At 39.7% G+C, this 13,370-nt stretch overlaps 1 protein-coding gene across 2 annotated transcripts; it reads right to left on the bottom strand.

Moving 5' to 3' along the window:
- Positions 1 to 952: 952 nt before the first annotated feature.
- LOC136441310 (von Willebrand factor A domain-containing protein 2-like) lies at positions 953 to 13,220 on the bottom strand. Of its 2 annotated transcripts, none has more exons than XM_066437523.1 (12): positions 12,943 to 13,220; positions 12,463 to 12,540; positions 10,579 to 10,750; positions 9,459 to 9,609; positions 8,587 to 8,809; positions 7,725 to 7,862; positions 6,746 to 6,867; positions 5,902 to 6,057; positions 5,338 to 5,415; positions 4,061 to 4,256; positions 3,210 to 3,255; positions 953 to 2,507 (listed from the first exon to the last, which is right to left on the bottom strand). In XM_066437523.1, the coding sequence occupies exons 2-11, from the start codon at positions 12,521 to 12,523 to the stop codon at positions 3,224 to 3,226; spliced, it is 1,329 nt and encodes a 442-aa protein (XP_066293620.1). In that variant the 5' UTR covers positions 12,524 to 12,540; positions 12,943 to 13,220; the 3' UTR covers positions 953 to 2,507; positions 3,210 to 3,223. The 2 variants fall into 2 exon arrangements, with proteins under 2 accessions (XP_066293620.1, XP_066293619.1); XM_066437522.1 differs by having other exon boundaries at positions 3,214 to 3,255; positions 12,943 to 13,157.
- Positions 13,221 to 13,370: the final 150 nt, after the last annotated feature.

Here is a 13,370-nt window from a genome sequence, read left to right on the forward strand (position 1 = left end):
CAGCACAGTCTCACACACACACACACACACATACACACACACACACACGCACGCACACGCACACGGACACACACACATAAATATAAATATATATATATATATATATATACATACATACATACATACGTGCACTTACGGCAAGCGTTTTTGTGAAATACAAAGTAAATCTTATACAGAATCTCAATGTATGTTATATAATAGGATAGTGGTAGCCTTTTCCTACAATAATCACACGAAGAAAACTGTCCTTAAAATATTGATAATTGCGCTGTGTCTTGAAAAAATGTCAAGTTCTCGCCACGGTGCTGAAATGCTCTCCGATGGGCGTTATATGTAAATGATGAAGATGTGCATGTTGCACACGTGCAAACAATTGGCGTCATTAGAAAATATAGAACAGTGGGCTGAACCCGAGACACTCGGTTTTCAGGTATTCTTAATATTTCACTTTTCCGTTCCATCTTTTCCGCTGCCTAACCCTCTTTCTTCCCGCCTGGATGGTTCCTTGCATGATCGTTTTGGCTAGTCTCGATATGACTAAGACACGTGGCCTTACCAATTCAGTTTTCTTTTCTTTACTGTGCTTAGGATGTCTTCGTATGGAGCGATGGTTTGCTTGACTCTATTAGTTTCTTCAGCATTTGAGAAGTAGCCTCGGCATTATATCCCCGTAATCATGTGCCAAGACGGTACATGATTTGCTGATTTGACAATCAGCAGCACAGTGAGATGATAAAACATGACATAAAATACAGTCTAATTCAGATTTCCGTTACATTCGTCCACGATCTCTTTGGCCTTCCGTTCAACTTTTTACACGGAGTCTTGTTTCCTTCATCTTTAAGACATCCTTCAATGTTTGACCTGGCCTTGAAACTAGCCTTAACTCAGCAACAGAAAGTGAACGCTCTCTCATCCCAGACTCGCTTGTCACAAGAATACAACACAGTCATGACCTTTCCCCCACCTTTTATTTTCTACTTCAAGCATGCAGCATTCATATACTACATACACTGTATGCATACTATATATTACATCTAGAGAGAGAGAGAGAGAGATTCTATCTTTTGCAATAGATAAGTAGCTATATTTTGACGAAATATTTAGCGCTAACACAATACTATTGATCTAACAGGTGTACTACTGTTTTACTATATTAGAATTATTGTATTTTTGTGCTTACGTTCTAAGTATGATTATCCTGATGGATATTGATGACATTATCATAGCCTTTCCTCTTTTAAAGTAGAATATATCATGAGTATGAATAATAGTTGACTCTAATAACAATTCAAGCTATTAGTCTTTAAGACTGTAGATGAAGAACGCTGATTGACAGTTTTAGTTATTAGAAACTCGTACTTAACATTTCTGCTTTAAACCTTGGTTTGCAATCATACGAAGCTTTGTTGATTATCTAAATGATTTTGCACTATGACAATGCTTTATCTTCTTCATTAACTTAATGGCGAATGCGCTGACATTCTGTAGCTTAGAGCATGATGTAAGAGTGTATTTTATATCACTACCATCGTCACACAAAGAAATAAAGTTGTAACTGCTAGCATGCTTAACTTCAAGCGTAAAATAGATAAATATTTACCTTTAAGCCTCCAAGCCTTAAATTGCCTCTATCATCTCTTTCTGGGTTTTCATACGTATATCTTCTATATATATATGATTATTACTTAATAACTTAATCTGCTTAATAACTGAATAACCAGGACCTCTTTTAGGTGTTCAAATCTTCTTGCAATTGATGTGATCCATATGACATTTTGCTTGAAAGAATATAACTATTTCGTTGTAGTTTAAGGTTCGTGAAGAACAGAGTTGGAAGAAACTCAGCATCAGTGGAGTTCATTGTGGCCATGATGTGCTGTCTGTATTTCTTCTTTGTTATAGAATTTTGATTTAAGTTGGCAGGAACAATTTGGACATATCTTCAAAGTACCCCCTCCTATCTCATGAGCTATCAGAACACTTTGGCCCTCATCTACAAATTTATTTTAAATCAAAGCGATGGTCTAAAACACGATAGCGCGTAGACTTTCCCACCCCTGTAAGACGAGGAGTTCTTCGAGAGCATCACTGAACTGTGTCAACAGATGAATTTTCTAATTTTGTTCTTGAGATGTTGAACTTTCAGATGGGAACACAGTCAGCTTCATTCTAAACACTGCACGAGCTATTTTTTGTATACTTGTTTTGACAATAGTAATAGTGAACGTTTACGGTCTGAGTGAATTCCAATTCCTGCAATTTGAATCTGAATATGTGCTGTAAATTTGGTAACGAATTTGTATTGACAATCCAGTTTAAAGAAACATTTTCCTTTCTCTTTTTATACCGATATGGGACATTCTCTGATATCTGGTATCAACTTTTTTTCATATAGATCATGCTGCTGGCCTCGGTTCTATGGTTTCTTTATCTAAAACTAGAAATTAAGAGTATTTTTCAAGTTCGCATTCGTCCGTGTCGTTGTTTCTTCATTTTCTGCGATCCTGGATGGGAGTATAAATAGATGTAATCAATAAATATCACATGTATTAGCCTGCAATAATTTTCAGCTCGAAACCTCCTATATACCTAAAGCAAATTCCAAGCAGTTTGATACACTTATCACCTCCGATGGATTTCAAGGAGGCACACTGCTATTGACGATGATCGATGATATGGAGCTTAGGTTCTTTTTTCTAACATAGGTATAACCGCATTCCTTTGCAGCAAAGATGCTTCTTTCTTCAATATTGTAGTTTGAATAATATATATAACGAGTGTATTTCAATTGTTAACTTTACTTTATACAACAATGAGAAAATATCCTCTTCACTTGTACATTTACAACATGGGTATATTTACTGCTTTATGTACGAGAAGAGGTTGAACCTATATTGTAGATGTAGTAACCTACCACATTCTTATATCACGTCAATTATTCTTAGATCTGCTTTATCACCATTACCTGTAATTATAGCTCATTCATTCATTTATTCATTCATTCTTCTTCTTCTTCTTTATTCCTCCCGAAGGAGAGCATAGCATACTTAAAATATAACAGTATTGGTACATATTTAAAGGACAAAAACATATTTACAAATCTCACAGTATATGACAGCCGTCACATCTATGATATCTACCATCGTCTAACCGTGGTCGACCAAAATATGACCTCTCCAGAAGTTCTAAGCTAAAAATTTCTGTACCTACATGCGAGCGTTTAGTTGTTGTCATCGTCGTCTTCTTCCATACCTGTTAACGGGTAATAACAACATGTCAATGTCTAAGTTTACAAACCTCACCAGTTAGATAGGCCTTTTCAGATATACGCCCATGTTGGCTTAACGTTGCAGCTCAATACACGCATCATAACATCCCTCAACAATTAGTATAGTGTTTCCGATGCACGAAGAGATGGTTTTAAAAATAGTTTTGGACAGTTTTCAATTCCTACATTTGTCGCAGCATCTAGACTGTTCAAAAACATGTGTACATTATTCTTTTTCACCAAGGACTTTGTATGGAAAAATTTGATTTGTTATCCTTGCTATAAAATCTTCAGCCTGTCGAAAATGATATCATAGACACTGACCAAAACTCATGTTCATTGTACGAATAGGCGTGAGTTAGGAGTGGATTGAAGTTTGGTTGCTACTGCATGGTTCTCTTTTAAAATAAGCTATATGTCCCTGTGGTGTAGTGGTCTGCGCTTCTGTCACTTACCACATCTGGTTCAAATTGCTTGGAACCTGAAGTCCCGAGTTCGTGCCCGGGTAGGACACCTCTGGACAAGAGGCGCATTGAGTCATACCAAAGATTTCATAAAAATGGTACATACTTCTGAAACAGTATGGAAGTTGAACACACTCCATTGCTAGTGGACTAGCCCCCTGCTGCAGTGATTACACCACAGTGTGGTCCAGGGCTATGACCGGGGATGGGCACCGCCCTATACATCTTATGGTGTGGGAGGATTTTAACTTTTAACTAATATGTGCCATGTTATACAGTCCGTTTCTACCGTATTTATCTATGTAATTGTCTGAGTACTACGCACCGCATGGGTACAAGTCATCCAGGATACGGTTAGCGACTTGGCAGGGGTCGCCGATGCTGAACACGTTGTCGGGGCTGCCGCTGATGGCCTCCAGAGCAGCGTCGTCCCCGAGGCCTGGGATTCCATTGGCCACGCTGTACAGAGAGATCCCTGCGTCCCTTGCCTCATCAGCCTCCGTTGTGTAGTTACCAATCACCTAGTAGTAAGATGATAACAAAAGGCTTGATGTTTTATCAAAGGCTCAACAACAAGAATGGAAAGGAAAGTGATCTCGATCCAGTTTAGCTCACTAAAGAGCTACAATCTTCCACTGGTCGTGAAAGAGAAGACAGCCGCTATGTACAGTATTTACAGGTTCGTTGTACCGGGGAAATTCCCCTAGCTCTTTTCGACAAGCACAATGAACAGTGGACCACGGCTTAACGTCCTGTCCTAAGGACTGCGACCCTTTCCGGTAGTGTGCATGTTGGGTGAGCGACACAGCCGGGATCGAACTCGCGGCTTCTAGTTCTAGAGGCAAAATCGCTAACCACTGGACTACGCATGCTGCCTAAAAAGAAGGAGATATCGGGGAGGTAGTCACCGTCTAAATGGTAACGTTACAAACATATGATTTACTGCTGCGTGGCATCCAAGTCATCTGCGACATTTGGAAACTGCTACCTCTGTTGAGGATAAAATCTTTCCAAAGTAATGGACTGTATGCTGTTACCTCAACAAGAACGGATACAACATGTACAAAGTTTCAGTTGCTTTTCTGAATATATCTGGTCATATTTGCGAATGTGTAATGGTTTATTCAATAAACTTCATTCCAAAGTTATAATCCGTAGTTGCTTTTTTGTGCTGTTTTGGTACACTACATTGTTACTTATAAGGAAATCAAAGACGTTTGTAGGTACGTAGGCTGTCGAAAATTTCATTTTATTTGTATTTTAGGATTCAATATATATAAAGGACAAGATTGCCACCAGACCTGGCATTTGTTACTTCTACTACATGTAGATCTAGGCCTTACAAACTACAGCCTATAACGTTCTTTAAAAGAAAAGGTAAAGTATGCCGATGATGATGGTATTTCAATTCTGATGCCATGTCTATTCTGTTGATATGTCAATTCTAAAAGATGTAGTTATGCTAAATCGGTGGGTTTGGGGCTCTTGGGTGGTTCAATCGCTCTGTTTAACATGCCAGTCACTACATGTTTTTAGTCATGCATTCAGTTCATAGTTTTGAGTTCAGATGAAAATGTTGCCAACACAGAAAATGTTCCATACCAGGCCGTCCGCGTCGCCTTGAGGGCTCCCGTCTGTTATGACGACCGCTGCCCGGGGGACGCCGTCACGGAAATTGGCCTGAACAAACAAATACGAAAACAAACAAACAAACAAACAAACAAACAAATGAATAGATATCATTTGAATCAAATTTAGAACATAATTTGACATATAGGAAAGGCACACTCATGGTTCTCCCTCTCTAAGATATCATTCATAAAAATTACTATGGCTTGGTGTAAAAGTCAACAAAACTAATAACTGAAAATAGAACATTAAAAGCATATCATTTACCTTTGAAGTTACATCACAAAGAAACCAGTAGAGCATAAGTACATTAAGAGGAAAGTTGAGAAAGAATCCCAGAAATATTCAATTACCAAGTACAGTTATCCCCACTGGTGCTAAGGTTTCTCTTACAAAATATACATATTCTAACTGTGTTTATATCATCTGATCTAATCAATTTTCCATGGCGCCAATATATACATTAAACACGATCAAATATGTATTACGCTACATAACTTGTACAGTCTATAACTACATCAGAAACTGCAGTCCTACCGCGTGCGTCATGAAGCTTATGGCCAGGGTAGTTCGGCTGAGGCCTCCGGTGTACGCCACTTCGTTGATGGCGTCATCCAGACCCGGGTCGCCTGCAGTGAACATTCCTAGGGGGACAGTTGTAGTCGGCACACAGTCGTACGGAATAACTCCGACCTGCATGAAATAAAGAAAAACGATGCATTTAAAGTAAGCGTTAAGGTCCACTTGAGTGAAGAAACGGAACCTTTACGTATACTTTAAGGTGGGCTTAAAGGTACAATTTCTAGAGGGATGCTTGTAGTCAACACGCAGTCGTATGGAATAACTCCGACCTACATCAAATAAAGAAACTAGAGTTAAGAATTTGTGCTACATATACATGTATAGTGTACAAGATTTGCTATGTTAGTTTAGCGATTACGGTGTCTTTTTATAAATATGATTTTTTATTGAATTTTCATTTGAGTTGAATGTGTGATAGTTGTGTGCCGATTTGTTAAAAATAGAGAGGACCCTAGCGACCCCCAAAAAACACCCCTTCCAATAAAATGGTATGGCGACCCCGTGACGTCACAATCCAACAAAGGTTTTGCTACGCAAACCTGTAAAAACGATGCTAAACTGCACGGATATTTAAGGCAGCTTTAAAGTATGCATAAAGGTCCACTTGAATGAAGTGAAATGGAACCTTTACGTATACTTTAAGGTGTGCTTAAAGATCTAATTCTATGTAGTGCTTTTCTCATCTTCTTGAAAACAGAAGATTGTTATCATTGTGCTTTTCTATCAGATATCAAAACATACAAATTAGTCTTTGGTGGTTAAGCATTGAATGTGTGAAGATTTAGAATACACAACTCACCCCGATGTCCTGGTCGGTGAAGCATTGGGCGAAATCGCTAATGTATTGCAAGGCGGCATTGAACCCATTGTACTGTATACTTGAAGAACGGTCCACCACGAAAACAACGTCGACGGCGCAAACTGCAGGTAAAGAATATCCACGAATAAGACATTTCGCTAACGTTAATGTACATGTGGAAATACGTTTTATAATTTACAGGAACATGATAACTGTCATGTCAATTACAAAACGTGTATACCGCTCCACTGAAATTATGCAAGTTCTGTGTATCATTAGTGCCAAAAGCAGCGCACAGAGAGCTACAACTAGATGGCTCATCCCAATTAAACTTCCCAATGACTGCACGAAATCCCATCTTTAAGGTCGCTTTAAAGTATGCGTAAAGGTCAACTTAAGCGACGAAACGGAACATTTACGTATACTTTAGGGTGTGCTTAAAGAAACAGTTTCATGCAGTGAATATCACCGAGCACCAAGCTACGGCACGGCAAGGTTGTGTTTTCAACACTAAGAAAGATTTGGACAACCCCATTTGGTAGAAAATTGCAATTGGTCATGAAAGTGTACCAAAGGACTTGCTTTGTGAAACTGGGCAACATTGCCGTGTAGCTAATGAAAATGGGGTTCAGACAGGATTTTCTAGTCGATCACGTGCGGTACCGCAGCTGCAGCACCTAGATCAGAATGCCGGATGCTGAGCATTGCTGTGATTCACTTTATAATGGGAACATCATTCCAAACGTACAAGTATGACTAAAAAGACAGCAAAACACACACAGCTTAAAATATTCGTTTTTAGGAGTTCAAATCTGATATTCGATGAGTGTCTTAGTACCATGTACGGCAGTGCTACACTGGTTCATATGGATAATCCTCTGATGCACATCCTTGATCAACTTTCAACCAAATGGCGAGGTGCTATATAGCTAACCCTTGGCATTTACTTAACAGATTAGAAGATAGATTAGACGCTCACTTATTTCGCAGTTGGCTCCCTCATAGCCATCAAGGCACTGACACTCGTAGGCCTGGTCCTCATCAACGCTGAGATTGATGCAAGTACCACCATGTTGGCAAGGCAGGCTGAAACAGGGGTCGGCTCGCGCATGGGCAACTGTGGCAAACAAGAGAACAACAAAGTTTTAAAGGCAACCAAAGCAATATTAGTGCCCACAAAATGGAAATGAAATAATGCTGAACTTTATGGTAGTGACATTTAGTATAACAATGTTTAGCACATTCGCGTAGTAACTTCATACTTTGAGCATTTTAAACCTGTTCAAAAACGTGCCATACGATGATACCCTTAGTTTCGCGAGCCTACAAAAAAACGGTGACGATTTTCAGTGAGTTCTCGATCTCACATCACAGCGGCAGCGTATTTTTGCATCATGGACGTCGCTATACATTGTGATACATAGTGTTGTTTCAACTAATTATGTATAGAAAGAACTAAATAAATATACTTTCAAAATTCACAATTTTCGGGCCCTAACATTGCTTTGGTTTCCTTTAAGAAAGTGAAGCAGATTTCCTTGAACATGTAGCATAGGGTTGCAATAATACTCCCACATGTATCTCTATTCACTTTTTTTCGTTAAGTTTTGTTATGTGTCCGCTGCTACTGCTGAAATAATGATCATCGCAGATTTATTTATTAATTCATTCATCTTGGGTATAGGTAGCCTCTTCAGCCGAAAACGCTGATTTCCAAGAGAGCCCATAGGGGTACAGATAATAAACAAAGGTCATATCATAAAACGATGATTAAACATAGGAATAAATACAGAACAAATCAACATGTTAAACAATAGCACTGAAATCATCAGATGACTTACCTTCGCAGACAACTTCGGCAATCAGGTCAATCTCTGCGATCAGGGCATTGAAGTCGCTCAACTCAATCACTTTGCTCGCGTCGTTGTTGGCAATGACCAACAGTTCCGCAGAGTCAGCTCTGCCCACGCCAATGGCGTACACAACAATGCCTTCGTCGGCCAGAGCCTTAGAAGCAGCGGTCACGTCTTTCGCAGACTGTCCATCCGTTACGACGATCATCACCTGTGAGGGCAAGTGGAAGATGCTGTGTTTTTTTTCCTGAAGTTAACAGAATATTTCTAATATGATGTTCTCCAATAAGAATTTTCTAGAAAAATAAAAAAAAAATTCTTTCTCAGTCTTACTTTAAGATTTGTTTTTTGTTTGGTCAAATGTGGTATTTTTGCAGATTCTTTCCTTTAGATATTTGTTCTTGAAAATTTTATTCTACTAGAATGGTTTTCTTGAACTTTCTTGGTTTAAGAAAAAATTCTTAGATGCAATTCTTGTTTGTGCTTAAAACAGGGATTCTTGTTTGTGCTTAAAACGGGGATTCTTGTTTGTGCTTAAAACAGGGATTCTTGTTGTGTGCTTAAAACAGGGATTCTTGTTTGTGCTTAAAACAGGGATTCTTGTTGTGTGCTTAAAACAGGGCTAGGGATTCTTGTTTGTGCTTAAGACAGGGATTCTTGTTTGTGCTTAAAACTGGGATTCTTGTTTGTGCTTAAAACAGGGATTCTTGTTTGTGCTTAAAACAGGGATTCTTGTAAACAGAATGATATTCTCGCTGATAGAAACATTTACTTTGTACAAGGAAAAAAGGTAAATATGAAAAACGAGTTTTGGTAGAGTAGCTGCATGAAATTCTCTTAGATATTTTATAGATACTTACTTTTGGAACAACTCCTTCCCTCCACGCTGCATCCTTACGGGCAAGGTTAAGGGCCCAAGGAGTGTACGTGGCGCCCTTCTGGTAGCCAATGTCGTCGATGGCGCTCAAGGTAGATGATTTGTCGGCATATTGTCCCAAGTTAAACTCCATGCTGAAATAGATAAGAATACTGAAAATGCACACATGTTCGCGGTGGTTTTATGTTCGCGGTTTTCGCGACGAACTCTTCACCGCGAACTTAAAACCACCGCGAAAAGCCGTTCATTGTGTGACTGTAGAGCTACTATTGTTTCAAACGCGAACTCGAAGCCACCGCGAACACTCCATTTTCTCCTTACCGCGAAATTAAATCCCCGCAAACATTTCTGCATTTACAGTAGCTGAAATCACAACCACCGCGTACTTTTTAGTTCCTAAAGCATGAATAAACGTAATCTATTAGGTAATGAAGACCAGTTTAATAATTATGATATAGACCATGCCTCTTCTAAGATATGTTATTGCTCAACATATGGCCATCGACATGCATACAGAAATATAGATTGTTTTGGTCAACCCTTCTCAGATTTTTTGCAACAATATCGATAAAGTTGATGAAGATTAGACATCCAGGTAATAAGATGCGTCAAAATAGTTAGAAGTTAGAAACTGGATACAATTCTGAATCAGTCTGATGTTTCAGACAGCATCCGCTATCTTTCGTCAGTGACTAAGGAAAGATCTGGCAGAACTAGGTTCTATACCAAAACTCTGAATAGATATATTAATGAAGTGAAAACAATTTCAGATGGTTAATATAGTTTCCCTGTGGTGTAGTGGTCTGCGCTTCTGGTACTTGCCACATCTGGTTCAAATTACTGGGAAGGCCCGGGTTCGAGCCCGGGGTTAGGACACTCCTGGACAAGAGGCGCATTGAGTCATACCAAAGACTTTATAAAAATGGTACATACTTTTGAAACAGTATGGAAGTTAAACACACTCCACTGCCAGTGGACTAGCCCCCTGCTGCAGTGATTGCACCACAGTGTGGCCCAGGGCTATGAAACGGGGATGGGCACCGCCCTATACATCAATTATGGTGTGGGAGGATTTTAACTCATATAGCTATAAAGACACTTACGTGGCGTAATGAGAGAACTGCACCACACCAACCCTAGTACCAGTCGAGCTGATGTCAAACCTGTCGACCACATCGGCAGTAAACTCCTTCACCTTTCTGAAGTTTGGTGGTCCGAGGCTACTGGAGCCGTCAAGGACGAAAAACAAGTCCACTGGAGAATCGCAGCCTTCAGCTATGCAGACAAAAAAACATATTCAATCATGGGTTAGTATGCACAACATTGTTGTTTTACGTCGTTTTTGGACAGACAAGGACGACGTGGCACTGCACTCAAGTTTTTCATAACTTATTTCAACAGTGCCACGTACAGAGAACAGTATATCCATTTCTACACCTGGGCGGAATGAGGAAAGCCGTGTAAAGTGCCTTTCCCAAGGGCACAACATCTGTGGCGTCAGGGGATTCGAACCCGGGACCGCTGGGTTCTGGGCCGAACACCCTGCGCATGCCGTTACGCCACAATTTAGACAAGAAACAGACGGTGAAGGTGTGTGTACCCTCACAAGCTCTTACAAGTACATGTCATTTTGATCAAACTGAAGTACGTGATAAAACAATGTGTTACCTTGCTGCATCAAAAATCACTATGTCTATTAGTATGTATACATATATAAGTTCAACTTCTCGCTTCTTAAGACAGCTGTGAATGTAACGACAGATGGAGATTATAATACATGATTTATCTAATTGCATAAGGAATATGATTTTTCTGTGCTTTCCAAATATAATACAAGAATACGTACAACAGCGTGAAGACAACCGGGAGTTATCAAAAAGAACAAAATCATATTTTGCACAGATTGTCGAAGATAACACAATAATAACACAATAATAAACGATAAAATGATGGACATTGACAAAGACTTGCATTTTTTTTTCAACTAGACGAGAGAAGAAAATTGCGGCTTGGGAATGTTTATACAAAACAACATCCAAACATTTCCCTCCATATTGATCAAAGTTCCAACGTGTCATGAGCTCGGACCGTCCACATTTCTCAACGTACTTTACGCTGAGAGCAAAACCGTATCATCTGTAATGAAGAAAGATATCTACGTCTTCGTGCATTTCCACAAATTGATGCACGGTTTAACCACTGTTTGTAGTGGTCTGTGCTTCTGTCACTTTCCACATCTGGTTCAAATTATGAGAAGCCAGAAGGCCCGAGTTCGCGCCCGGGTAGGACACGTCTGGACAAGACGCGCATCGAGTCATCCCAAAGACTTTATAAAAATGGTACAGACTTCTTAAATAGTATGGAAGTTAGACACACTCCACTGCCAGTGAACTAGCCCCCTGCTGCAGTGATTGCACCACAGTGTGACCCAGGGCTACGAAACGGAGATGGGCACCACCCTATACACCTTATGATGTGGGAGGATTTTAACTTTAACTTCATCACTGTTAAATTGAGACCAATATCTTGTCATCAAAACCAGGACAACAATCGAAAAAACGGCAATTACGTTGGTCAGTCATTCGGCCTTCGAATTCCCACCGAACCATAGTTTCAAAAGATATCCACTCGGCATATGTCATCGTTGAATCCTCATCATATTTATACCAATTCATAATCACACATCGATTTCTGCTGTCTGAGAAAGGTATACTACAGGAATGAAAATTGTAGATTGGAATAAAGCCAACCATTCCACGTGGTATAACGATAGTACATGATAGTATCCAGTGATTTCAGAGCAACAGTAAGATCGATAAGCTATCACGGATTAACAAAATTAGAGTAAAATTAGAATTATAGAATGATATAGATAAAGCAGGACCAATTTTGACCCGGTGTTCTGCTGACAAAAAAAAAAAAAAAAGAAATCGGAAATATTAGAAGGAAGGTTTTTCCCTGTCTACGTAAAAACCGTCAGTACGTACCAATTGTGCCTCGAATGGCGACGAACATCACAAAAGAGGAGAGCAACACTTTCCACAGCATGTCTGTTGTGTTGAAGCCTGCGTCGTGATAGATAAATAGAAATGTTTTACTAAAGTGAAAAGCCCACGAATCCAATGAATGGTTGACCAGACAAGGTCTCTCAATATCAAATTTGCCTGTAGCCCTACTGTATAAAACAACGTTCACACCTAGTATGGAGCACAAGCAATGAATGTCTCATTTGAAAACCTCGCCCCGTCCATGACGTATATTCTTCGTAATTTATGAATTTATGAACAACTGTAACACCTTAAAGTACGTGGTCGCATGGAATCTCAAACACATAGTGTACAGTCACGGGCTATAATGTTGTCTGGAACTATTACCAGTGCATTAACAGAATTTTTTTTTTTAAACATGCAGACAACGGGAAAAAAGTCGTTGTATAAAGTACCTACAACTACAAGAACATTTCTTACCGTCTGGTGTGACTCAGAAAATGCTGATAATATCCGATACAAAGTTTGGTAGAGTTCCTCGTTGTCCCAACTCACGGCCCGTTCTAACCCCTCGACAAACACGTACGATCTGTGTTAGATGAAAAACACCACCGACGAAGTTTGCCAGACTGCCCGGTACAAACCGTTATTTGACGACACCTAGGGCTCTTCCCATTGGTCCACGTTAACATGTTTAGCCTTTATCCGTTGCTATCACCAGGCAACGGCATGCCTGAAGGCGTGGCCAGCTCTTCCTTGACCCTCGTCGTGGCAAGATGTCTGCCTCCTCACATTGCTCTGTCTGTTACTGATAAACAGTGAGTTGCAATTATGGCTCTTACCACACAGGTGTGACTGTCAGAATATCAGGATGTTGGCGACCTATGGCCCCACCTCTGACCCAACTT

This window comes from Branchiostoma lanceolatum, chromosome 9 (assembly GCF_035083965.1).
Source record: "Branchiostoma lanceolatum isolate klBraLanc5 chromosome 9, klBraLanc5.hap2, whole genome shotgun sequence".
In the NCBI taxonomy this organism is placed as follows: Eukaryota; Metazoa; Chordata; class Leptocardii; order Amphioxiformes; family Branchiostomatidae; genus Branchiostoma; species Branchiostoma lanceolatum.

What these genes read in the sequence shown, in the direction of transcription:
- LOC136441310 (XM_066437523.1), bottom strand. Translation starts at nt 12,523, where the DNA reads ATGCTGTGGAAAGTGTTGCTCTCCTCTTTTGTGATGTTCGTCGCCATT. An exon ending in GGGAGCCAACTGCGAAATAA is followed by an intron (nt 6,868 to 7,724) that starts GTGAGCGTCTAA and finishes CTTTACCTGCAG; the next exon opens with TTTGCGCCGTCGACGTTGTT. An exon ending in AAGGCGACGCGGACGGCCTG is followed by an intron (nt 4,257 to 5,337) that starts GTATGGAACATT and finishes TCTTACTACTAG; the next exon opens with GTGATTGGTAACTACACAAC.